General features: G+C 45.4%; 1 protein-coding gene across 1 annotated transcript; it reads left to right on the plus strand.

The window, feature by feature from the left end:
• Positions 1–1,460: 1,460 nt before the first annotated feature.
• On the plus strand, positions 1,461–27,317 carry LOC306649542 (integrin alpha-D-like; the record flags this gene model as incomplete). The annotated part of the gene is made up of 29 exons (XM_079120545.1): positions 1,461–1,612; positions 3,710–3,933; positions 4,069–4,139; positions 4,262–4,376; positions 7,670–7,800; positions 9,357–9,487; positions 12,797–12,950; positions 13,036–13,186; positions 13,369–13,442; positions 14,574–14,703; positions 14,794–14,936; positions 15,116–15,256; positions 15,348–15,557; positions 16,373–16,503; positions 16,624–16,781; positions 17,922–18,076; positions 18,312–18,440; positions 19,550–19,623; positions 19,847–19,988; positions 21,768–21,884; positions 21,998–22,077; positions 22,178–22,261; positions 24,998–25,076; positions 25,231–25,338; positions 25,450–25,527; positions 25,727–25,840; positions 25,970–26,071; positions 26,321–26,431; positions 26,991–27,317. 29 exons carry the CDS (start codon positions 1,461–1,463, stop codon positions 27,102–27,104), a joined length of 3,603 nt encoding a protein of 1,200 aa, XP_078976671.1. The 3' UTR covers positions 27,105–27,317.
• Between the last annotated feature and the right edge of the window lie 574 nt (positions 27,318–27,891).

Below are 27,891 nucleotides of genomic sequence, written 5' to 3' on the forward strand. Positions count from 1 at the left end.
TCTGGGCCTGAATTTCCTGATTTCGGGCATGTTATCCTGCTGAGAGTACAGTACACATTTGAAACTGCCAGGACCATATTTGAATGTCATCTAAAAAGAGATCTCACACCAAAACTCAAGATTTCCATGTTCTACTTAGAAATTGAAAGGCTTGATAGCTCTTGGTATTAGATCCTGGTAATGGCTTCCCCCCTTTAGAAAAGGTGCAAGTTCTAAAGGTCCATCATTCCCCGGTGCTCACTTCTACTCACTTCACTTACTGAAGTTACCTGCCTAGTCCATGAGGCAGTCAACTCTGCCTCCTTGACGTCTTCCCACTTGTCACACATTAAGAGCTTCTTTCAGGCTCAGAAACAGAATAACTTGAAGGAAGGTATAGTATGTGCGACTCTCATGCATGTGGCCATAGTGGGGTCCTGACTCCCTAAACACTTGATCTCTTTCCAGAATCCCAGCTCAGATGTCTGTCACCACCTAGCCAGATACTCAACCCTCCTAGAATTCCCCTATTCTTGGGAGTGGAATTGACTCCTCAATCTAGAGACAACTGGAAATTCTAGAGGAATGAGGAAGAAAGATGGCTGCTTGGGAGTAAGAAAAACAACCCATGATGTAGGGGTCGCCTCCTGATGCTTTGGAGCTTAGCCACCAGTAAAGAGATTGTGACCAGTTGAGGATCAGGAGAGCAAGCTGGGATCCTGGTTGTGCCAGTGACTTGTGCTGTTCTAAATCAGTGAACAAATAGTAATTGGACAGCTGTGAAAGGCCAGGTGCTATACCAAATACTGAAAAACAAGAAAAATATTTTCCTCATGTGCCTCCAAGACAGGGGACATGAGAAACACAAAATTACGTGTAATTAATCACAAGCTTCTAAGTCTGTTCCCCAGTTCTTGGGGTCTCTGTGTAATGAGAAGATGGGACAGGATCATCTTTATGGCGGGTGCCTATATGCCTTGGAGCAGTCCCTTGGTACAATTTTACTGATGTCTCTTTTACTTTCAGAAGGTCCCAGATTAGACAATAAATTTTATGGTCACTTTTCTTAAACACTTTTTAGTTGTCGATGGACATAATACCTTTATTTTATTTTTTAAAATTTATTGTTTTCATTTTTATGTAGTGTTGAGGATCAAACCCAGTGCCTCACATGTGCCAGGCAAGTGCTCCACCACTGAGCCACACCTCCAGTCCCTGTCACCTTATTTTTAAGGGACAGTCTTGATCTAACACATGAGGAGACAATTGGCCTAATTTGCCTTTGAAGTAATTTTGAGGGGGTATTTCCCTGGATTGTTGCCCTTTGCTTTGAGGTTTGATTACTTTTGATGTAGGGAGAGGAATGGGCACCACACAAATGGCAAATCAGTAGACACAGTCGAAGGAGTGACTTGGTCCTCCTGGGAAGGTGAGAATCAAGGTTGGTGTGAGGTGGGATATCAAGAGGACAGGGAGACAGAATGGGGCTTTTCAGATCACCTCCAAGTCCCTACTCCCTGTATTCCTCAGTCCTGTCTTCTTATCATGGATTCAACCTGGATGTGGAAGAGCCCATAGTCTTCAGTGAGGACGCAGCTGGTTTTGGGCACACCGTGGTGCAGTTTGGATCTCGGTAGGTCCTGCTCACTTCCTCACCCCCACTCCCATTGGGTCCTGTAGGAAGATGGCTGCCTGTGCCACCCCAGGAGATGTCCTGGAGGAAGGGTGGCCTGGCAGAGAAGTCTTTCCATGTCTCTTGTGAGGCCTCTAACACCACCATGTATATTATCACAATCCCAGAAAGGGCCACAAAACTAGGAAAGATCCATCCTTGCGAGGAAAACCTTGAAGCTGCTCTCCAGATAGGGTAGGTTCTTGGTGGGCAACTGTACAGTGCCCACACTCCTTAAACTTGGGAGTTTGATGTTCTGATCTCAGGTTCTTGAAATTCTTAATGATTTTATTTTTGTATATATATTTTTTCTAAGTGAAGACTGATGGGAGGACGGAGATATGCTAGGGGTTTCAGGTCTTAGCTCATGAGCAGTCCACCTCCCACCACCTCCCTGGGAAGGAATCTCAGCTGCCGGCTCCCCTACCCCTGTCCAGTAACAGCTGCTGCCCTCCTCCCCTGGCATGAGTTGGACAAGGTCAGGATTGGGTGCATTCACCTAGTTAGTATCCTAGAGCTTGAGGGAGTACGACACTAAATAGAATGTGAGAGAGAGAGTGGGGAGAGAACAGAAAAATGGATAAAGCTCTCCTCAACCCCAAGACGCCCCACATTTTTATCTTGCATTGGGATTCACAAATAATGTACTATCCCTGCCTCCAGGAACTCACATTTTCTTGTTCTCCTGGGTCTCTTGGGGACCCAAGGAGTTGAAGTCACCATGTGATACAGGTGTAACAAAAGCATGGGAAGGCCAGGAAGGGAGAGAGCAAACCCAGGAGGGGAATTCCAGGGAGCTCCACAGAGGAGGTGGTGTTGGCTGAGTCAGAAGACAGGGTTTCAGTTGGCCAACAAGGAGTTGTAGAGGTCACTGGGTTCTAAATGAACATCCTTCCCGCTTCCTCACCCAGCCACAAGACTGGGGAGATAGAAGCAAGTTTCAGATGCCAGGTACTGGGATTTTATTTATTTTGAAATGTAATACATATAACAAAGTGCATAAATCTGAAGGGTCCAACTCCATACTACTATTATGCATGTGTATACTTGGGTAACTACCACTTAGATCTGGACTCCCCTGGTCCTGTCCCTCCTGGCCCCTCAACAAATCCAAACTATTCCAGCTACCATCAAATTGTTTTCAGACCCTATTAATGAAAAGGGAATTGATTACTATTTACCAATATTTGCATTAAACAATGTAAATAATAAATAATATTCTAATTACTACAAAGTTCCTGGCTTCTGTTGAGTTATAATCTAAATATTTAAAAAAATTGAGTGTACCTGTAAGGAATGGGCTGGATAAAGAAAACACAGGCAGGTTGATAGTTTACACTATATGCTTGTTCTCCATTTATGCCAGCAGTTTGGGATCCCAAGCTGCTACCCCTCTAGCCATCTGTTTAGGTTTTCATCCGCAAAGTTTTAGACATCCCATGAATCATGATGTACAGGAATTGTGACTTTCTGTAAAGAAACAGCTCTTCTGAAGGAACCCTTAAATGTCCATTTAGCTAAACCTTGCTCAGTTAATTAAAATACACCAGTATTTTGCCTAATTTTCTCCTCTGGGTAAGGAGGTTGTTGGTAGTGATAAAATGTGTTCAAAATTTTAAATTCTTAGGGAGTTTTGCAAATAAAATATTTGCTTTTATATGATGTAGATATGGATTCTGATACAGGGTCTGTAGATGGTACACCCAATTCAAATTTTTTACATTATGTTTAAATTAGTTTAGTTGTTTAAAACAAATCAACTATTTTGAAAATGTGTGGTTTCATGAAATTGTTGCATTTAACCAACTTTTTAGGGTGGTTCAAAATGATAGCATCTCAGAAACATCATGTACTTACCGGTGATTGGGAAATGCCAGTTTTATTTTCAGATAGTTTTTCTGGGGGGTTGGTGTTGAGGAGGTAAATGTTTTAAATGTCCAAAGCATTTATATATTCCAAAACAAATATTTTTATGTGCCTATGGAAAAACAAACCCCAGCATGGTCCTTCGTATTTGTGAGTTAAACTTAGGCCTTGATTTCTGAACTGCCTCTCAAGAAGCAAATACCAAGAACTTCCCTCACAAAGTCTCACTTCCTCTTTGAAAGATACTTCCTCGCTACCAGAGTGCCCTATTCCCATACCTTCTCCTACTGTATGTCATGATTGTGCCTCCAGGCTTGTGGTGGGAGCCCCCCTGGAGGTGGTGGCCATCAACCAAACAGGACAGTTATACGACTGTACATGTATCACCGGCAGGTGCCAACCCATCTCATTACACAGTGAGTGACTTGACCCTGGTATTGGGACCCTCAACTCTCCTAAACCCAAACATCCCCCCTCAGCAACTTCCAGCCTAGACTCTCCCCCTAAGTGAAGGTATGCTGTTGAGTGTAACCATGTATCTGTCCTCTCAGTCGCACCAGAGGCTGTGAACATGTCCTTGGGCCTGTCGCTGGCAGCCTCCAGGAATGGCTCCTGGCTGCTGGTGAGTTGCGCTGGGTCACAGAAGGGTCTTGAAGGGAGCAACAGGGGCTGGGGGAGGCTGGGGCAGAGAGGAGGGAAGAGGAGGGGGACTGCAGCCTACTGTTCACAGGTCTCTGTCTCCAGGCCTGTGGTCCGACTGTGCACAGAGCTTGTGGGGAGAACATGTATGCAAAAGGCTCCTGCCTCCTTTTGGGCTCCCATATGCAGATCATCCGGACAGTCCCAGGTGCCCTGCCAGGTAGGTCTCTTGGAGACAGGGATTTTCTGGAGACACATGCTGGCATTGAGGAGTGTGTGGAGCATGAGACTTCTAATCCCCTGTGCCCATGCTCCTCTTCTGGAGGACTGTGTGTGACTGAGCAGAGCCTCAGCAAGTCCAAGAGGTAGACTGAGAGCATGTTCTGGCCTGGCAAGGAGGGCAGGAGCCCTCAGCTGTTAGAGCCGTAAAAGGTCTGAGGAAGGCAGAGAAGCCTATGCATTGGCTGTGGGAGGTATGAGTGCCTTACAATTGCTGACAGGTGGATGGACAGACACTTCTTGAATTTCAGAGAAAAGCCCTTAGATGGTGCAAACATGCAGTAAGGATGAGAAAGCCATGAAGGAGGCAGTTCTGGATGGTTCGCTGCTGCACTGCCAGGATTCTCCAAACGAACCCTTCCTCTGTAAGGGGAGCAAATGTCAGAGTTGCGAGAAGTGTGACGCATAATTTTGTCAGTGTCAATGTCTTCCACAGAGTGGGGCCTTGGACATGACAGCAACATCTGAGTCAGTCTGCATAATGGTCATACCCAAGTTTAAGTTTTCCATGTCTATGGGCAATAGCTTCATTTTCTCTGCTTCAGTTTCCTCACTGGTGAAATGATGCTTAATTATGATGATTATGGGGCTGGGGTCATGGCTCAGTGGTGGATCACTTGCCTAGTATGTGTGTAGGTACAGTAAGAGGAGCAGGAAATAGAAGAGAGATTGTGAGAAAGTTTGCTACAGACCTGGTCTGATAAAGGACAAGGTCCTCAGTGCCACACAAACAAATAAAATTATTTTAAAAACCATGGCGATTATAAACATTAAAGGATTTAATGTGTAAGGTTCTTAGATCCCTGCCTGGCACGTAATAAATATGCTAATAAATAGCTCCTGTGACTAATCTTCTAGCTGAGGACTGTTTTGGACTAAGAGGAAGATACAGATAAACTTCCTCATCTGTGGTATGATTAGGGATTCCATTATCTACTTAGGATGCTGCCTGAGAACACTGTCTTAGATTAGAAGCCAGGCATGATGGGCTTTTAGCCAAAAATTGAGCAACAGAAGAAATATACCAAGACCAAATTGTGAGAGCAGAATCTGTACAGGAGACAGAATGGCAGGGGGTGTCCAGGAACCTTGGGGAGAGGGACTATGTCCAGTTTGAGTTGTCTGTGAAGTTAGGGATAGGTGATGTGGCATTTAAGCATGAGGAAATAGCTGTCTTCTCACAGATGTCTCTGGAACTCAGGGTGTGAGATGGTGCCTGATGAAACTGAACACTGGAGTATAAACCTGGCACAGGCCAGGCAGGTTTGGGTAGAGATAGAAAGGACTGAGGTCCACTGAGTATGACCAGAGCACCAGGAAGTTCTCAGTACCTGGTAGACATCACCTTATTACATCCTCACAAGATCGCTGGGTGGTAGACTAGATGATTTCCATTTAACCGATGAAAACAGATTCAGAGATGAGTTCCCACAAATAGAAAGAGGCAGAGTCCAGAGCTTGAGCCAACCTTGCTGACAGGTTTAGTCCTTCAAAAGGTGCTCAGCTCCATCCAGGCACCTACTGTTGGAAGTCCTGTGGATACAGTAAGAGGAGCAGGAAACGGAAGAGCTATTGTGAGAGACTGCTACAGACCTGGTCTGATGAAGGACAAGGGTGATGATTTTTGTGATGCTCCTGAGAAAGTTGGAAACAAATGCCAGATGTGACTGCCCAAATGTGGGTGAAGGGGTGGGGCACCTGAGGGATTCTCAGTTTGCTACACGGATGGCTGGATCTTCTAGTCATTGAAGAAACAGGAAAGGAAGTGATCTTTACTTCTCCCCAACACCCTTAAAGCACCAGCTAGTGAAGCATGGGGGTGGGGAGAGATGAAAAGACTTTTTTTGAGTGGTGGGCAGGAGGCTGTTACTGCGGCTCTGTACTACACGCTTCACACCTCAGTGCTGTGGTGGCCTGCTCTCTCAACACCCTGGGAGTGACACAGGATGTGGGTGCTGGTAGAGACCAACTGGGTCCTACACACCGGACATGAACCCCTGCATATATGTATGGCAATCTAAAATGTCCTATTTGTGTGTGTGGCATGTCTTTCCTGTTAGTGTGAACTCCACTAGAGCACAGATGGTATCTTTTAAAGCTATGATCTCAAGGTCAGATTTCCCCAGAAATAGGTTCTAAGATTCATTGTTTTTTCTTTTGGGGGGCGGGGGAGGGGCTTAAGGTTCATTTGGGAATGTTTTGGAGAACAATACCTGTGAGAGCATGAAGGAAGCAGGACTGGGCTGAGAAATGAAGGAGAATAGTACAGTCCCTACATAGGCCTTGGCCCACCTGTGGAGAGCTTGGATGAGGTTGTCCCGAGGCGCAGGAGGGTGTAATCCCAAGCAAGGCCACTCCCTTCTGCCTCCGTGATTCTTGGGAAGAGACCCAGCTGAGTCATTGGCAGCCATGTAACTGGAAAGGAGTCTTGAAGCGGATGGGCCTGGGGGCACATGCCAGGATCCACTGAAGGTGTATCTAACAGGCTTTGAAAATGTCTGGCACACAGCAATGGCATTAATAACAGCAACCTGCTGGGTGCGGTGGCACATGCTCGTAATCCCAGCAGCTCAAGAGGCTGAGACAGGAGGATCTCGAATTCAAAGCCAGCTTCAGCAAAAGTGAGGCACTAAGCAACTCAGTGAGACCCTGTCTCTAAATATAAAATAGGGCTGGGGATGTGGCTCAGTGGTTGAGTGCCCCTGAGTTCAATTCCAGTACTCAAAACGAAACAAAAATAACAGCAATCAGTGCAGAGGGCCTGGTCCTATCTTATACACCTTATTCATTAGTTTTATTCTTGCAATTGTCCAATGTAGTGCGCACTATTTACAGATGGGAAACAGGAAGCCCACAGAGATGAATCACCAACTAATAAGCAGCAGGCCTTGGATGCAAGGCCAGGCACCCTGGCTCCAGAACGTGCACTTTGAACCACTTTGCTAAACTGCCTCCCCGCATTCTCTAATAGCATCCCTAGAGCATGTGTTTAAGTATTTGTTGACTGAAAGAATGTGGAGTCCTGTCCTCTTTCCTCCTCCCCTTTTCCAGGTCATGTGGAAGGAGGGGAGCAATAGCGGCTACACTGAGAGAAGAAACTAGAGCAACAGATTTGGGTCTCTTCTGAGGAGGGGTCAGAAACTGGGTGGGAATGCCACCTGTGACCCCTGACTGAGTGGGAAGGGATTACAGGGGTCTGCACAGGCATCTTTGATTCCTCTTCCCTCCCTGCAGAGTGTTCAAATCAAGAGGTGGACGTTGTCTTCCTGATTGACGGTTCTGGCAGCATTGATGAAAGTGACTTTAACCAGATGAAGGACTTTGTCAGAGCTGTGATGGACCAGTTTAAGGGCACCAACACTCTGGTAAATACTGGGCCCTAAGACCTGCTGGAGGAGTAAAACAGACCTAGGAAGTGGACCTGGCATTGCTGGGGGTGGCTTGGTTCATGAAGCTGTGCCATGATAAGGCTAGGGCCAGGGTCAAGGTCCCAGTACTGGGCCAATTTGAGCTCTGACCCATGGCATTTAAAATGTATCTGCATACCATGTGTTTAAAAAAATACAAGAATGAGATCCTAACTAGAATAAGATATGCTCCATGCATGTATAATATGTCCAAATACACTGTGCTGTCATGTATATCTAAAAACAAAGAAAAAGAAATGAAAGGAAGCCGGGTACAATGGTGCACACCTGTAATCCCAGTGACTTGAGAGGCTGAGACAGAAGGATCACAAGCTCTAGGCCAACCTTGGCAACTTAGACAGACCCTAAACAACTTAGTGAGACTCTGCCTCAGATAAAAACTAAAAAACAACTGGGGACGTAGCTTAGTGTAAAATACCTCTGGGCTCAATTCCTCGTGCTAACAAATAAGCACAAAACAAGAAACAAACATTTAAAGCATGTGAAAATGTGAGCTGTGCATGGTGGCATGTCTATAATCCCAGCCACTCGGGAGGCTAAAGGAGGACCGCAAGTTTGGGGCCAGCCTGGGCAATTTAGAAAGGCCCTGTTTCAAAATAAAATTGAATAAGGGCTGTAAATGTAGCTTAGTGGTAGAGTGATCACCATGTGAGAGGCCCACATATAAATAAAGGAAATAAAACAAAAAATTTTGCTGTGAAGTCTGGCTGAAGGTAATTCAGCCAAGTGAGTGACTTCCTCATTGTTTTCTGTATTACTCATGACTTCTCTATTACTTTTCAGTTACTAATCTGAATGTTTGTACAAATTCTTGGAGAGGAAATACCTAAATTGATTTTGTAAGGTCGGATGCGTGTGGCCAAAATAGTCAGACCAAAAGCGGCTAAACAAGGCTTTACTGGGCTTTGGTCCTCGGCCAAGATTCAGCAGTCCTCGGGGTGAAAGGCCAGGGTGGAGGGGCAGGAAATCTGCGCATGGCTCCGGCTGGTCGGGGCCTTTATAGTCCGGAATTGGTTTGGGTCCCCCTGAGTGACAAGTGGGTGCGAGGCCCATTAGGGTTCATCTGCCAGCATGATTGGTTGTTCTTTGGCGGGCTGCCTGATGTTCCACGGCGCATGCGCGGATTGTCTGCTGCCCAGCTCCCCTCTCATCCGTCTGCCTGAATCCAACCTAACAGACTTTGTGTTGCACATTGTTTTTTTTTTAAATGTAAATTTAACAAATATTGTCCTTGGCATGGTTATTCTTTGTAAACCATGAAAGAAGCATTATTTAGTTTTGATTTACCAGTTTTCTTGTATCTTTAGACCAATCCTATCCCTTGTCCTGTGTTTCCTTATATTATTGGTAGGGCCTAAAATGTATGGAAATGGTTTGTAAATCCAAACTTTTTCCAAGATAAAAAGTCATTCCTTAAAAATAACACCAACTATAACACAACAAGCCTGAGCCTGGGGCCTCTGCCTTGGCCTTTGCAGTTTTCTCTGATGCAGTACTCAAACATCATGGAAACCCACTTCACCTTCAACGAATTCCGGACCAGTCTGAGCCCTCAGAAACTGGTGGATCCCATCGTCCAAAAGAAAGGCCTGACATACACAGCCACCGGCATCCTGAAAGTGGTGTAAGCAACCCCTCTTGCCACCCCCTGGATGTGGCTGCCCTACCACTTCATAATGCTGAGTCAGCTCAGCTCTTAGGCTGCAGGAAGCTCTGAAGAAAGAGGAGTGTGGGGCTGCAGGCAGAGTCCTCCCTGGAGTGCTCCTGGCCCCTCGGTGTTGGGTTTCCCTGATATGGGACTAGACTTCTCTGTGGCTGAGTTTCCCCTTTGCCTGGTTCTGGAGATGCTGGACCCTGGGAGACCACCTGGGGCATCCAGAGGCATGGGCTTTGATTCAGACACATCTGGATTCCCATCCTAGCTCCTTGCTTGCTACTTGTCTGATCTGGGAGTTACTCTAACTCCTGGTAAAAGGTTAAAGAAGGCTAGACTAACAACTCGTCTGTAAGAATAAAATGAGATCCTATGTGTTAGGTGTCGCTGGCTCTTTGCGGTTCCAAAATCCATGGATATTTGTCACCGCCTGCAGCAACAACTTGCACGGGTCTTATGGGTGGTGGAGTGGAAACTGAGGCACTTCTATCTTTCTCTTTAGTGCACTGCTTTCTTGCTTATTTATAGAGGATAGAGGAAATGAGGTTTACTTGCTTGAGAGTGGGGGGAGAGAGAGAGAGAAAGACTTTGCTTAAGAGACTTTGAGAGAAGGACAGACTTTGCTTAGAGCTTCCACGATCTGCCTTCTGCCGCTGCCCCTACTCGCTGCTGTGTTCTTTCTTCTGGCTTTTCTGCTAATGGCTGCTCTTGCGTATGTCCCTACTAGCTACTGCCGCGCGTCTAGCTGCTTTTTTGCTGTGGTATGTCTTCTTCGGCTACTGCCGAGCCGTGTGTCTTCTGCTAATGGCTGCTGGGTCTCTGTCTCGCTCCGCCTAAGCTTATATCACCTCCAGGAGGCGGAGAGCAGGGCCACGCCTCCCACTCAAAGATTAGGCGAGATGCTCGGAGCAGGCAATTAGTGCTCGAGAACACATGCGCATACATTGTGTGCGTGGACGAGAAAATCACCTGAGTGTGCTTATGTCAATTAACCTCCTTGCTGCCGATGTGATCAGGCGCCATCCCGTTGCCGCCAACATGGCCCAGCCCCCAACAGTTAGGTGCTCAGTCCTGGGTTACATGAGGTGCTAGATAAATGGCTGAGGTTTTTTTTTTTTTTTTAAACTCATTTTTATTGTAAACAAATGGGATACATCTTGTTTCTGTTTGTACATGAAGTAGAGTCATACCATTTGTGTAATCATACATTTACCTAGGATAATTTTTGATTTATTCTGTTATTCTCCCCCCCACCCCTCCCACCCCTCTTATCCTTCTATACAGTCCCTCCTTCCTCCATTCTTGTCCCCCTTCCACCCCCCATTATGTGTCATCATCTGCTTATCAGTGAGATCATTCGTCCTTTGGTTTTTTTGAGATTGGCTTATCTCACTTAGCCTGATATTCTCCAATTTCATCCATTTGCCTGCAAATGCCATAATTTTATTTATGGTTGAGTAATATTCCATTGTATATATATGTATACCACAGTTTATTTATCCATTCATCAATTGAAGGGCATCTAGGTTGGTAATGGCTGAGGTTTTAATCCAGAAAATGGCACAGCCCGTCTTTACCTACCAGGCAGTGACTTTAGTGTCCATTTTGTGTCTTTCTTCCCACTAACTTCCTTCCACCTCCTCTGTCTTCATCTATGCATGGCCTCTGTGTTAACTGGGCATTTATTCTGTGCCTGCCCAGCACTAGAGTCAGGTGGTCCATGCTGAAAATGACTTAAAAGGTGGGGCTGGAAAGAAGAGGATGTGGTTCTTGTGAGAAGGATCCCCTGCATGCTGTCTGGGGTTGATGCTGGAATGTGGTGGGATCATCCCAAATAAGATATGCTGCAGGCAAATGTAACCTTTTTGCTTCTGAGTGGTTCTTCTGCCTTGAACACTGGCCCTTTGGAACTGGACAACCAAGAGGCAAACCAGGCACACAGGAGCATTCCCCTCCCTCAGTTCCTTCCTTAACACGCAAAGTTCTCCCAGTGGTGGGCCTGGGAGGAAAGGTAAATGAGACAGAGGTGACATGGTTCTAACCAAGTCCAGCCCCCTTCCCCATGTTCCAGAGTGCACTGCATTTCCTAGCAGCTTCCGGGCTCCCCAGAGCCAAGTTCATCTTGGGGCTGGATCAACCACTGCTGGGTCCTCCCTGATATTACCTGTTTTTTCTTTTAAAATGAACAATAGATTGTTTTATTTTTCTCATGGCATAGTTCCTTTTCATTTTAAATCAAAGACTTTTTAATAGTGAATGCATGCCTATCCTAGAAAACTACAGATAAGGTAGAAATAAAAAAACATATAATTGTCACCAAATACATCCAAAGTCAAAGTTTGGTCTATTTCCTTTTGATATTGTTTCAGGTCATAACTGTGTACTCTCTTAACACCTTTTATATTACCACTGCTGCAATTAATGCTACTACCACCTTTACCACCCACTGTTCACATATAAACCTGATAGTTTGGTATTTTAAAAATACAATTTACAAATAATAAAAATAGAAATTCAGAAAAGTAAGACAAGTTTTATAGGTGACAGGGCTAAGGTTGTAACTTCAAAAAAAATTCTTACATACAATGTTAAAAAATATTACATATAATTTACCTTAAACTATTCCATATCCTGCTTTTTCTTAAACATTATAATCTCTCCTATATACTCTCCATCAATACCCTTCATAAACATTTTTTTGTTTTATAATGTGTATATGACTGCAGCATAGTTATACATAACCATGGGGTTCATTTTGACATAATCACACCTGTATGGAATATGATTGCCAGTAGGGTTTGTTTAAAAAAAAAAAAAAAAAAACTGAATCATTTTCTTTTGTTGCGTGTATTCTTTAAAATTTATTTTTTAGACTGCATTTTTATTGTACACAAATGGAGTACATCATTTGTTTCTATGATTGTACGCAATGTAAATGTAGATTCATAGCATTCGTGTAATCGTTCACGTACATAGGGTAATGAAGTCTGTCTCATTCCATGATTTTTCATACCCCCTCCCTCTCATTTCCTTCTACATAATCTAAAATTCTTCCATTCTTTTCTCGCCCCACTGCCCCACCCCCATTACATATCATCATCCAAAAAACCAAAGACTGAATGTTCTCCCTGAATCATTTTCTTAATATGCCTGATAGTCTGCCATGTCCTGAGGTCAAAACTCCCGGGTCTCTCCGGATGAGCTTCTCGTGCTACAAATGATGTCATTTCGGAATCAATCATACCTCCAGTAGAGTCATTTCCCTTTCCTTCCTGACAGGACAGAGCTATTTCATAGCAAAAATGGGGCCCGAAAAGGTGCCAAGAAGATCCTCATTGTCATCACGGATGGGCAGAAGTATAAAGACCCCCTGGAGTACAGTGATGTAATTGCCAAGGCAGAGAAAGCTGGCATCATCCGCTATGCTATTGGGGTATGGCCTCTTCTGCATGGCTCCCTCAGACTCAGCCTGGTAAAGGCCAGTGGGCTCTTCCTGCTCAGCTGTCTCTGTGCTGCAGGTGGGAGATGCTTTCCAGGAGCCCACTGCCAAGCAAGAGCTGAGCACCATTGGCTCAGTGCCCCCACAGGACCACGTGTTCGAGGTAGACAACTTCGCAGCACTTGGCAGCATCCAGAAGCAGCTGCAGGAGAAGATCTTTGCTGTTGAAGGTACTTGGGCATTGGAGTTGAAGGGGTCCCTACCCAATTGTCCCCTGCAGTCTTAATAGTGCATTCCTCTTTACAACTAACCTCAAATTGATCCCTAGAACTTGAGTCACAGCCTATGATCTCTTTCCTCTGCTCTGAGACCTCATGATCTCATGGCTTTTCTTTTTCCTATTACTCCACAGGAACCCAATCGAGGACAAGTAGCTCCTTTCAGCATGAGATGTCACAAGAAGGCTTCAGTTCAGTGTTCACAATGGTAAGTGCAATGAGTACTTGATACACAGGTCTCAAGCATCAGCTCTGGGCCTGCCCTAGGCTTGGAGCTGGGACCCAAAAGTAGACAAGAAAGCAAATCTGGTCCTCAAGTTCACTGTCAGTTCAGGGAGAAACATCAGGTTGTGCATTCAGTACTAGGAACACAGAGAAGAGGAAAGTCAAGGCTCCTGTCCTCTTGGAGGGCATATTCCAGTGGTTAGAGAGCACAGACAAAAGACTTGGACTGTGCTGTTGGGGTAGAAAAAGAAAGGTGGTCAGAAGAGGCTGAATGATGAAGGCTGGGAAAAATCTGGGGAAAGATTGCTTTAGATAGAGGCAAAAGTGAGAGCAAAACTCTGAGGCAGAGACAGAGCAGTTAGAAGGGCCAGCATAGCAGGAGCAGAGTGAGTGGGAGACAGCAAGCAAGGAGAGGGCTAGAGAAGTGGGAAGAACTAGGCAGGGCAGACCAGAGAGTTGACAATACAGCAAGACTGGTCTGAATGAAGATGTGTGTTCAAAGTATCCAGAAGGATTGGTTTCAAAATAATTTGGGGAGAGCAGGAAGTGGTAGAAATGAAGCAAAGTTGGTCACTGAAGCTAGGTCAGGGGTACTTAGAGGTTCATGAAATCAAAAGTTCAAAAAAGCAATAAACTAAGTACACTGAAGAGAAAACGAGAATTGTTTCCTGAGGATGCTGAGGAATTCATCACCAGAGAAGATCGTTTTGAGGCTGGCTGTTGGAGAGAGAGGAGCTGAGACTAAGGAAGGGAAGTGGCTAGGTCAAAAGTTCAGTGGGTTTCAGAACAGAGGGTAACTTCAATGGTTTGATTGGAAAGGGTCCCGGATGCCATTCTGTGGAATTGGCAGTGGTTTTGCAACAGAATGATGCCTGCACACTTGGGTTTGGGAACATTTATTGCTTGGGTAAGAGAAGGTAAGACAAGGTAGGAGACAGAAAGGGCGGGGGTGAAGGCAGGGGGATGGACTTAGAGATGCTAGCGGTGGGGGTATAGAGGATGTTGGTGAACACTAAAGAAGACTCAAAATGGTGACAGAAGTTGGGATGGCTTTTCCTTGGAGTAGGTGGCTTCTTGCTTTGTTCTGCTCAGCCTTGGACTCTTTTCCTCCCAGGATGGACCAGTTCTGGGGGCTGTGGGGAGCTTCAGCTGGTCTGGAGGTGCCTTCCTGTACCCCCCACATATGAGCCCCACCTTCATCAACATGTCTCAGGAGAATGTGGACATGAGGGACTCTTACCTGGGTGAGAAAAGGCTGTGGGTGGGGGACAGGGGGGTGACAAACTGCTGGGAAGGGGAGGAGAAGCCTTGGTGCTGAGGCTGAGCCCCCTCAGGTTACTCCAGTGAGCTGGCCATTTGGAAAGGGGTACACAGCCTGGTCTTGGGGGCCCCTCGCCACCAGCACACCGGGAAGGTTGTCATCTTCACCCAGACATCTGGGCAATGGCGGCCGAAGGCTGAAGTCACAGGGACCCAGGTTGGTGTGGAGGAAACCAGAATGGAAGGTGAGGGTGGACAGGGTGACTAGGGGCAGGGAAGGAGAAGGGACAGTGTGGGTGAGGGGTAGGTCCTGGTGCCTGGGAGGGGCAGGGCCTGGCCCAGAAAGGAGGTGCCTCTGGCAGGGGCAGGCAGGATGACTTCAGACTCTGCCCTCAGGTCGGCTCCTATTTTGGGGCTTCCCTCTGCTCTGTGGATATGGACAAAGATGGCAGCACCGACCTGGTCCTCATTGGGGCCCCCCATTACTATGAGCAGACCCGAGGAGGGCAGGTGTCCGTGTGCCCCATGCCCAGGGGGGTGAGTGGTGATGGGACCTGGGCTGGGTGGGGCCTGGGTGTGGGGTGCAGGATTGCCTGGAGTGGCCCTGGCCCTGGTTTTTGTTCTACAGCAGAGCAGGTGGCGGTGTGAGGTCATTCTCTGTGGGGAGCAGGGCCATCCCTGGGGGCGCTTTGGAGCAGCTCTGACAGTGCTGGGGGATGTTAATGGGGACCATCTGACAGATGTGGCCATTGGGGCCCCTGGAGAGCAGGAGAACCAGGGTGCTGTTTACTTATTTCATGGAACCTCAGGACTGGACATCAGCACCTCCCACAGCCAGGTGAGAGCCCCTGTCATCAGCCTCTTGTAGTCCTCCTCCCTTTCAATGACATAGGTTCACTGAGCACAGCCTCCTGTCTCTGGCCTTAGGAGTTGTCATTTCCCTTCTTATTCCCTTCCCTTCCTTCCTTTTCTTTTGCAGCACAGGGGATTGAACTCAGTTCACCTCATACATGCGGGGCAAGCATTCTACCACTGAGCTACATCCCCAGCCCAGTAGTTTATTTTCTTGAATTGCACTAGACCCAGCTAAACAGAAACCATCTCTCTCTTCTTTGATTCCAAATAGCCTTCAATCTGTTGTGAACAGCTTAATGGTAAGAGATCAAACCAAGAGGTCAGAGTGTAGGTCAAATTCCTGGCCTTACCAGCCATCAGTAGCCTGCGTGGCCTTAGGCAAGTGACTACCTCTGTGAGCTTTAGTGTCCTTCTGTGAAACAGGCAATGATCAAACCCCAGGCTTCTTGTAAAGAAAGCACAATGACTGCACTAAGTACACCATTCATCAAATATTTATGAATGATCATAACAAATGATGAATAAACCAATGGATTGGTGCTATTGTTATGATTTTATTTACTTTATTAATTTAATTTAATCTAATTTTATTGTTAGCCTGTAACCAAAAGATCTCCCTTCTCTTTGGAGGTCCCTGAGGTCCTCATCCTGCTTTCTTTCAACTCCTACCCCTTCATCTCTCCTTTTCAATTTCTCTATTCAGGTGTGCTTTCACTACAAGCTGTTTCCAAATCTCCCTTTTCAAACCTTTGAAATCCCCTCCCTTGAATTCCACTTTTTCTTTCCCTCTATGGTCAGCGGATCACTGGCTCCCAGTTCTCCACAAGGCTCCAGTATTTTGGGCAGTCGCTAAGCGGTGGTCAGGACCTCACTCAGGATGGACTGGTGGATCTGGCTGTGGGGGCCCAGGGGCACGTGCTACTCCTCAGGTGACAACTCCCCAACATGCTACCCTTGCCTGCTGTGTTTCTGATTAACCAGTGCTGTCCCCCAACTTGGTCCCCTCTGAGGCCAGTGTCCTGCCCTCAGCTCCTACTTATGCCCCTCAGGAGTCTGCCTGTGTTGAAAGTGGGAGTAGCTATGAGATTCACCCCCGTGGAAGTGGCAAAGGTTGTGTACCAGTGCTGGGAAGAGGTGCCCACCACCCTGGAAGCTGCAGAGGCCACAGTCTGTTTCACTATCCACAAGAGCTCACTTGACCAGTTAGGTGAGGCCCAGTCTCTCACCCCATTAGAGGACACCAAGGCTATTCTTGGATTAGAATGGGCTCAGGAATCCGAATCTCATCCCCATATCTGCTCAGCTACTGATGTGTTAGAAACCTGGGTCCTTTCCCTTCCTTCTTCCCACACCCACGCTTGGGGGTTCCATCCCTAGGTATGGAGTCTGACCACTTCTTTCTCTTGGCCCTAGCCACTGCCTTCCTCTAAGCCACCACTTCTCCTTCCCACCTACACCAAAATAAAGGCACTTTCAACTATTCCTATATTTATTTTTGCACCCTCCCACTTATTCTTCAGAGGAACTAGAATCATTTGATCCTAATATGCAATTCTGAACTTCTTAAGACCCCTAAATTGCTCCCCCTTGAATTTATAAAGACCTAAATCCTTCCCTGAAATGCTCTCTGAATCTATTCCCTCCCTGAATCTGGTCCCTCCCTGAATCTATTCCCCCCTCATTTCAACCCACCCCCCTCTGGTATCGGGGATTGAACCCAGGGGCCCATAACCACTGAGCCACATCCCCAGCCCTTTTTATATTTTATTTAGAGACAGGGTCTCACTGAGTTTCTTAGGGCCTACCTAAATTGCTGAGGCTGGCTTTGAAATTGTGATTCTCCTGCCTCAGCCTCCTGAGCAGCTAGGATTACAGGCATGTGCCACCATGCCTGGCTCACTAATTTCTCTATACATTTTTGGTAAATCGGCCAGCCTCCCTTTCCCTTGGGACCTTAGCTACTCTTGTTGCAGTCTGAGACAGTCTCCTCCCTGTGCTTCACCCAACTCCTGTTCATACTCCAGGTTTTAGCTTAAATATGGTCCATCTAGGACAGCATTCCTGACCAAGTCTGTGTTAGCCTGCTGTCTTTGGTATCACCAGAAGATACTACTCATGCTGTGACATTATGGCCATATGACAAACATGACATATATTTGGCTCCTTTCCTGGACTGTAAGTTTTATGAGGGCAGGGGTCATATCCATATTCTCCCTGTGTATCCCTAGCGCTTGGTACAGTTCATGGCCCAGAGAAAGTACTCAGGAAACATTTATCACGTGAACAAACAAATGAAAACAGTAAGTTTTCTCTCCCTTTCCTTCTTCCACTCCCTCTTTCACTTTAGGTAATGTCCAAAGCTCTGTCAAGTATGATCTGGCTTTGGACCCAGGTCGTCTGATTTCTCGTGTCATTTTTGATGAGACCAAGAACTGGACTTTAACACGAAGAAAAACCTTGGGGCTTGGGGATCACTGTGAAACTATGAAGTTGCTTTTGCCAGTAAGGACTTTGGGTTTTGGAAAAGGGAGAGGGGGCAGATTCCCAAGGCTAGCCTGTAGAATCCCTGGGAGAGGTGGGAAGGGTGAGGATACTGGGTCTGGTGAGAGGACGGTTGGGGCAGGAGGACTTGGCCTCACAGCTTTGATGGGGTACTGTCTGGATGTAGTAGTGGAAAATCCCCAGTGGTGGAAAGTAGGAAGGATAGTGGTTTCTTGAAAACCCCATTCTCCTTCAGGACTGTGTGGAGGATGTGGTGAACCCCATCATCCTGCGCCTCAACTTCTCCCTAGTGGGAGACTCCATCTCATCCCGGAACCTTCGCCCTGTGCTGGCTGAGGGCTCACAAGACTTCTTCACGGCTTCTGTGAGTCTTTCAATGAAGTCCCAGAGATGTGATGGTTTTCTTAAGTACCCACAGTGGCTCCTAATTGCCCACCCACCACATTTCCTAGCCTCCACTGCCTCATTTGAACCCGGGAACACATCCCAGTTGACTTTCTACTTCACCATGACATAAACTCTTGTTCCCATTTTGCTGATCCTTCCCAACTTTTCTCCGTCGTACCTGTGAGCCTTTGTGTTGTATCTCCAATTTGGAAAACATTTCCTCCTCTCTATCTAAAGGATCTTCTCTAGTTCTCAAAGCTCTTATATTGACTCCTTCTCTTCTTTTGGTGGGGGACAGGTACTGGGGATTGAACTCAAGAGCACTCAACCACTGAGCCACATCCATAGCTCTATTTTGTATTTTATCTAGAGACAGGGTCTCACTAAGTTGCTTAGCCCCTTGCCATTGCTGAGGCTGGCTTTGAACTTGGGTTCCTTCTGCCTCAGCCTCCTGAGCCACTGGGATTATAGGCATGCACCACTGTGCCTGGCAACTCCTTCTCTTTTGAAAACTTGCTCTCAGCAGTTTGCACTTCTCTGGCCCCCAAATACCCCACGATCACACCATCTCAAATAGGGGAATCATAACAGCAGGGGAATTATAACAATGTGCATATTCTTTCGTGGCTGTCTTGGGGATTGTATGTTCCTTGAATACAAGAACTACATCTAATTTGCCTGTAGTTTTCACTTCCCCCAAACTGCTAAAACCTGTCCCGTTACTGGCACTTAATGTTAGTACAAATTTGGTTTGGCACAACTGGACTTTACTGTCCTTGAAATCAAGGATCTTGTCTTATCTTTTAAAAATATTTTTTTAGTTGTAGACCGACACGATACTTTTTATTTTTATGCTGATGATCGAACCCAGTGCCTCACACGTGCTAAGGCAAGTGCTTTACTACTGAGCCACCGTTCCAGCCCTTGTCTATTTTTATATTCCAACCTCCACTCCTTGCTGGTATCTAGTAGAGTGCTGGGTGTAGAGGCTCAGCAACAGTTAATGGTAAAAGTATGTCCAATGAGGGGGCTGGAGAAAGATTAAGATATGGAATGAGAAGAAAAAAATACACTGTTTTTCTACAGCTTCCCTTTGAGAAGAACTGTGGGCAGGATCACATCTGTGAGGGGGACCTGAGTGTCAACTTCAGCTTCTCAGGGTGAGCTCCATCTCCTTTTATTTCTAGATATTCGAGTTTGAGTTTACTGTCCTCATAGGATGATTAGTACTTGTGCTTTTTTTGGGCTGTCTAACAAAAATGATTCTGACTGGAATGTTACTTGTGCATGATTCATGAGTTCCCCCAATCCTGCTCCTGCCCCTGCTCCAATTCCAACCTGTTTCCAGTGGAGTCACACTTCCAGTCTTGTCTTTCCCTTCAGCCTGCAGACCTTGATGGTGGGAAGCTCCCTGGAGCTCAATCTGTTAGTGACTGTGTGGAATGAGGGAGAGGATTCCTATGGAACTGTGGTCAACTTCTACTACCCAGCAGGACTATCCTACCGATGGGTGTCAGGAACACAGGTAAACAGCTTTCTTGGGCTGTGGCTGATTGGGGCCTTGTATTAGTCCCTTTTCTGTTGCCAGTAACAAAATGCCAGACTGGGTGAGTTACAAAGAAGATGTTTATTTTGGCTCACTATTCTGAAGGTGCATGGTTGAGGGGTTACATTTGGTGATGGTCTTCTTGTTGGAAGAGTCCTACGATGGTATAAGTCATCACATGGCAAGAGACAGAAAGTAAATGTGTATATGTGTGTTGGTCTAGTCTCTCTTCTGTTTCCTATAAAACCACCAGGATGCATTTGTAGGGGCCCCACCCCAATAACTTTAAAATTAATCACTTTCCAGGTGCCTCGCCTCTAAATATCATAGTCAGATTAAGTTTTCACACTCTTGATACATTACAATGGGGATTAAATTTCAACAAAGCAACCATGGAACATTCAAACCATATCCAAACCAAAGCAGACCCCTCCACTGTCCTATACTTCCTAAGGTTATAGTAGGTTCTTTTCTCATTGCTCTGTGATCACACACACACAGAAGTATACATAAGCCTATGTATAGTTTAAGGAATTAAGCAAAAATTCATAAATTTAGCACCTGGGTCAAAAAACAAGACACTGTTAGCATTCCCAAAGCCCGATCACCATGTGCCTTATTCTATTGTAATCACACCCTTTGATAATCATTTCCCTGTACTTTTTAAAATTTACCATTTATCAGTGTATCCCTAGATAACATTCTTCAGTTTTGATATTTGAACTTTATATGAATGGAAACATGTTGTATATACTCTTGTGTCTTGCTTCTTTCCCTCAATATTATGTTTGTGAGATCCACCTATGCTATTGTATGTGGGTGTAGAACATTTTCATTGTTTTACAGAAATTCTTTGTATGAATGTACCACTATTTATCCATTCTACAACTAATGACTATTTGAATTTTTTCCTGATTTTTGGCCATGATTGAGTAATTGAGTATATCCTGGTGTACCTATGCATAATATTTTACACACACACACATATTCAGTTTATATATAAATTTATATCTATAAATATGAATTTATATTCAATGAATATATACATTCAATTTTAACAAAGTCAAACCATTTTCAAGTTTTTCACTTCCATCAGCAGTGAGAGGTCATATCTATCTACTTTCTATCTACAACATTTGACATTATCAGACTTCTATCAGTCTGAGCGAGTAATACTGTTTCCTTGCAGTCTTAATTTGCATTCTAGAGAGGTTGAGAAAATTTACATATATTTCCTGGTCATTTGAGTATTTTCTTTTGGAAGGTGTTCACATCTTTATTCTATTCAACCAAGTTGCCTATATTTTTCTTACTGATTTATAAGAGCTCGTCACATATTCTGGTTATTAGTCTTATTATAGTAACATATGTTCAAATATTTCTCCTTTTGCTTGTTTTTATAATGGCTTTTAATAAACAATGTCTTAATTTGTTGTTGACTTGTGTCAGTCTTTTAGTGTTTTTGTGTGAGTGTTAATACTTCATTACCCTAAGGTCATAAAAATAGTCATCTATATCTTTTAAAATCTTTGGTTTTGTTTTTTTCACATTTGAGTCTTTAATCCAGTTGTAATTTATTTTAATGTATGGAATAGGTTAAGAGTCCAGTTTTTTCTTTTTTGGTATGGGTCAATTTTCCTAGTACCTTTTGTTGAAAAGTCTGTCCTTTCTCCTATTGCTATGCAATGCCACCACTATGATATATCAAGATTGTACATGCATTTTGGTAACTTTTCTGAATTCATTCTCCTTCTATAGAAGCAACCCCATGAGCGTCCACTGCGTCTGGCATGTGAGGCAAACCCTGCTGGGAATGAAGGCCTGAGGAGCAGCAGCTGTAGCATCAACCACCCCATTTTCCGAGAGGGTACTATGGTCAGTGCTTTCCCCTAAAACCTCATCACTGTTCTCCCTTGTCCTGACCCATTCTCTTTCCTTACTCCCCCATGACATTCCCTATACCTATTCCTTCTTTCCTCTTCTCTCAGGGCACCTTCGTAATCACATTTGATATCTCCTACAAGGCCACCCTGGGAGACAGGTTGCTTGTGAGGGCCAATGCAAGCAGGTGAGCCCAGGCCCATTATGGTGTGTTCCTCACTCTCTGGTCAGGTGGAGACTCCTCTCCTGGATCCCTTTCTAATTGGGTTTCCTTTTTCTTTCTGTAGTGAGAATAATAAGCCTGCAAGCAACAAAACTAACTTCCAGCTAGAAATCCCAGTGAAATATGCAGTGTACACAATGATCAGCAGGTGCTTAATCCCTAACCCTCCCTTAGATCTCTGACCTTCCTCCAAGCCCGTTATCTCCTGCTGCAGGCCAGCCTTTTGGTGATGAGCATCTGTGTTACTCCATTTTATTATACCTGAGGCAGGGTTCTTATAAAGAAGAGAGGTTTATTTAGCTCACAATTTTGGGTGCTTATTGTCCAAACAGTATAGTGCCAGGTCTGGTGAGAACCCCCTTGACTGCATTGTGACCACAACTGCAAGAGTGTGTGACAGAGGAGTGTGTGTCAGAAGACTGTGTGTCAGATCAAACCATGAGACAGGAAGCATGAGCAAGGGGGAGGGGCCAGTCTTACAACATCTCACTGGGCTCTGCCTCTTAAAGATCCCACAACATCCCAACATTGCTGTGCTGAGGACCAGCATCCAACACATGAAACTTTGGAGCATAAACTCAAATCATATCTAAACTGCTTCAGCATCTAAAGGGTCTCCTCTCATTCCTCCCATGGGAATGCTTGTGTGGGTGGCCAACCATGTTTGTAGTATAACATGATGGGCTATATACATTCTTGCTTCTCTGATGAATTGGCCTACTGGTGGGATACACATGTACCTTATCACCATTGCTTAATTTCTCTCCCTTAAAAATTCAGGCTTCTTTTAACATAAAGGTAATCCTATCCTTTGGGTCAAACATGAACATGCTTAAGTAAAGCTAGATTGAGATAACTGTAAGCACTCTGAATTGGGGAGCTTTTGACCAACAGGATATGGTCTGTCACCACACAGAGGAAAGGAAAGGTCATGTCTCTACAAAACTGAGAGGAGGGCAGAGGTGTGAGAAACTGTTGGGAAGGTCTCTAAAAGCTCAAAGCTGAGGCAGGCCACAGGAGAAGCGAGTGTAGGGCTGCCGCTGTGGGTTCTGAAGGTGGGCGAAGGAGCAGGGTGGCCCAGACTGGAAGCAAAGCAAGCTACTCCACAGACTGGACTGTACTCCAGTGGGTTAAAGTGGCTAAAAAGCATATACTAGTGACATGGGACAGAGCTTGCTGCTGTAGAGGAACTAGGGAGGGCAGAGGTCAAGCAGTGTAATTGTCCATCTAGGACCACATGTGTGTTTCCCCTTCTATCCACAGGAAAATACTTGTGATAAGAGCTTACAGTTATATATGCTTATGTCAAGCATTTTTTGTTATTGTGAATTTTGCATTGTTTTCATATTCACTTAATCCTCCCAGTAATTGTATTGTTATCCCCATTTTTACTAACAAAAAATTAGGAGGTTAAATAACTTCCATTCACCAAGTGAATCACATTGGATGCCTTATAAGGACACCCTGGGAGACAGGTTGCCCATAAGGGCCAATACAAGTGGGTGAGCCCTGATGGTTTGACTCCAGGGCCTGTGCCCATGGCCATATGCTACATGCTTCTCAGAAAACTCAGGAAAGTTGGGTGACTTACTTAGATTTGAAAAGAGGTTTAGAACAAGGAAATTTAAAATAAGAAAACTGAGGCATAGAGGGCAGGGGTAGGGATGGGGAGCAGAGAGGAAAGACAGCAGTGAGAGAAAGATAAATGCTAACATTTATGGAAGACTCACAGGTGCTAGTCAGTGCTGCAACCCCCATCACCACTCTGCTACAGGTAGGTAATATTACAGGCATCCCTATTTTAGGGAGGTAAAAATCATAGGTCTCTAGAGAGGCTAAGTAGCTTGATTCAAGTTTCTTGGGTAGGAAGTGCTAGATTTGAGATGTGAACTCAGGCAGCTCCTCTGTGTTCTGAGGATAGAACTCAGGACCTTGCACGTACTAAGCAATCGCTCTACCGCAGAATGTATCCCCAGATCCTATGTTCTTAATTATCAAGCTGATAATGGGGAAATTGCTGGGACCCACAGAGCTTCTGTGTGGCTGGTTTGGCTTCTGTACTCTGGGTGCTGGCAAAAAGTGCAGGTCTTTATTCTTGACTGTTTGATTCTACTGAGACCTTAGAGATTAAGCTCAGAGAAGGCAGAAATTGTGGCTTAACCGTTGAATCTCCAGGGCCATTCACATAGCCTGGTATATGGTAAATATTTCCTGAAAGAAGACACAAATGGAGGGATGGCTGAATGGATGAATGGATAGATGGATGGAAATCCTCCTGCAGCCTGGAACACTTATATTCCTTCTGTGGGCTTGAGTTCATTTACCATCTTCCTTCACATTTATTTTCCTTCCCCGAGATGACCATGTCTATCTTTACTGCCACCCCAGAGGGGCCATTATTTTACTTCTTGAGTGATCCAGCTTTCACTCCCTAGAGTCCACATAGGCTTATTTGTTCTGGCAGCAGCCTCTGCAAGCATCATCTGAGGCCAGTCATGTATCTACTAGAGAAACCAGTGTGAATGCCTTTTTGCCATAGGGCAATGCTTAGGCATTGTGAGAGGTGATGTTTAAGTTGGGTCTTTAAGTGAAAATTTCCAGAAGAGGAGTGGGTAAAGACATTCCAGGAAGAAGAAAGAGCTTGGGAAAAATCATGGGGATGTGAAAGAGCCACAGGTATCAGGGGAAGAGCTGGTAGTTTCGGGTGATGGGGGCAAAGAACAGTGAGGGGGGCTAGGCTGAAGCTGAACTGCAGAGCTATGTGGGGACCGCTGTTATTTGTGTAAGTCATTTTCTGGGACCAACTTTGCTCTTTGCAGCAAGCTACAGGACAATTGGGGATGGTCTCAGGGCCGTTTTTCACCAACAGGCTTTTTCTCTCCAGACAGGAAGAGTCCACCAAGTACTTAAATTTTTCTATTTCTGATGAGAGCACCAAGAAAGAGGCAGAACATCGATACCATGTAAGAGGCTGGGGCATATTCATATCTGCCCTTCCACGGCGTGCATGAATTTGGAAGTTGGTGGGAAAGAAGACCCGAGGGCTATGGCTAGGAAATAAGTGGGACTTGGGATGTGCCAGGGACTATAATGACATCTGGTCTCTATTTTCCGCAGGTGAATAACCTAGGTCAGCGAGATCTGGCCATCAGCATCAATTTCTGGGTTCCCATCCTGCTGAATGGTGTGGCTGTGTGGGATGTGGTCATGATGGCCCCTTCACAGGTGCTTTGCTGTCTTTCCTCTTTCTCCAAGAACGGATCCCACAGGTGCTGCAACTCTCTTATCAAGTAAATATCAATCCTTATGCTGCTATGTATTTTTATTGTCAACTAGAGTCTCCCCTGTGTGTCAGAGCGGGAACCTCCGCGGCACTCTGACTTCCTGACCCAGATTCCAAGGAGTTCTGTGCTGGTAAGAAAGACCCTGAACCCCCACTATTGAACCAACCCACTTTGGGGGTTACAGGGAAATGTATTGCTAGATTACAGAATCATACAGTTATCCTATAATTGTCCATCTATTTCCCACCCAAACTCTACAGCCTTTATTTTGTTATGGTTTCCCCCCTAAGTAAAGACTGTCCTCAACTTCTTTCCTTTCCTGTCTCAAGGACTGTTCCATTGCTGACTGCCTGAGGTTCCACTGTGACATCCCCTCCTTTGGCATCCAGGAAGAGCTTCACTTTATCCTGAAGGGCAACCTCAGCTTCAGCTGGGTCAGCCAGGTGTGTAGGCCCAATGGCAAAGCCCCTCTCCCAGATTCACATGGTACCTGGTGGGTCTGTTCATTTGCTGAACTCTGAGCTTCCCTCAGAGGTAATTCCCTAGCTCCCCTTACCCTAAAACTCTTGCAGACATTGCAGAAGAAGGTGTTGGTCATGAGTGTGGCTGAAATCACGTTTGACAGATCTGTGTATTCCCAGCTTCCAGGACAGGAGGCATTTTTAAGAGCCCAGGTAATGACTGTGGTAGTCAGTTGCCAGGCTGGTAAGAGGCCCCTTATGCTAAATCTGTGCTTAGCTGGATGGAGGATTTGCAAGCATAGAGGGAGGAGGGCAGGACAGTTGCCCCTAAGAGTATGAGTACTCCTACATCTCACCTCTTGGAGCAGGGCCTAGGGAAGGATTGGAGGGAGCTGAAGGTTGGAGAACCCCTGGGGAGTCTGAGGCAATATGAAACCTGATGCTTTCTGATCTCCAAATCAGATGGAGACCCTACTAGAAGAATATGAGGTCTACAACCCTATCCCCCTCATTGTGGGCAGCTGTGTGGGAGGTCTGCTGCTGCTGGCTCTCATCACAGCCACGTTGTACAAGGCAAGTACTTGATCCGACTCCTAACACTACCAGCATCCAACCCCAGCCCTTTCATAGGATAATATAGTGAGAATCTGACTATGATGCCAGACAGGACTAGGCACCCATTTTACCTCTAGCACTTATTCACTGTATGTTAGCAAGTTGCTTGATCTCTCTGAATCTGTTTCTCATTTTTTCTTCTACTTATATGCAGTGCTGAGGATTGAACCCAGTGCCTCACACATACTAGGCAAGTGCTCTACCACTGAGCTACAGCCCCAGCCCTGTTTCTCATTTTTAAAGTCATAATAAGGCTTACGTCATAGATTGCCTGAAGTGAGGCAGAAATGAGACAAGGGTATATGTATAAATCTGCCTGCCTGCAGAATCTATGCTTTTCTATTCTAGATTATATGTATAATTACTGTGCTCAGCAACAATAGATACTCAATATATGACAGCTGTGTTTCATATAAATATTCTGGCACACAAACGTAAGTGTGCATAGTTCTCTTCACTCTTTCTCAGTTTCCTCATATTCTCTTACCCAGTTTTCCTGACTTATTTCTTTTCACAGCTTGGCTTCTTCAAACGTCAGTACAAAGAAATGCTAGGTGGAAAGCCTGAAGACACTGCCACATGCAGAGGGGAGAATTTTACCTGTGAGGCACCAAATTTGTCTTTGTCTTAATAATCCACTTTTCCTGTTTATCTCTACTCCCATGGGCTTATCTTGTCCCTGCCTATGAACCTACTTTCACAGGAATAACTTCTACGCAGATCTGGACTTGCCCGATAGGTTGCCCAGGCCACCTTCCCGAGAAGATGAAAGATTTCTATATTTGTACATCTCTCTTTTTTAGGAGCAGATATGATGCCAGCATAAATTTTCATATGGATAAGATTTGTCACACAAACTGAGAATATTTATCATGTTTTCTTTGTATGGAAGAGTTCTAACCCAGGGATGAGATTCTAGGAATAGCTGGGGAAACCAAATTGGGGGTTAAAAACATCCTCTCACTTTCTCAGATACCTGGGAGCATCAGGGGAGAGGCTTAAAGAAAGTGTGTGTGTGTGTGTGTGTGTGTGTGTGTGTGTGTGTGTGCGCCCTGTGACCACATTCGGTCTGTCATGGGCTACAGCACACACTTAAGAATCTTTAGTCATGAAAAGTGGAAAAGGGAATGGAATGTTCAGTCAGAGCTCATTTGAACTCAAGTCCCCCTTGAATGGGGCCCCCCAAAGCCAGGAGAACCAGGCTTCCAGAAAGGACCATCTGATTTCCAGACTAACACAGAAAACCTATTAAAGATCATCATAGAGAATGACCAAAGTATTCCAAATCCAGAATCGGGTCATGACACCTCACACAGAGGACGTCAGGGCCCAGGTTTGAAATTAGGGTTACCAATGCTGTCGGTGGGGGCTAGATGTGTCAGGGGAGGGCTACTTCAGGGTCTGCATTCCCTGGATTT

This window comes from Sciurus vulgaris, assembly GCF_902686455.1.
Source record: "Sciurus vulgaris genome assembly, chromosome: 18".
Taxonomy (NCBI): Eukaryota; Metazoa; Chordata; class Mammalia; order Rodentia; family Sciuridae; genus Sciurus; species Sciurus vulgaris.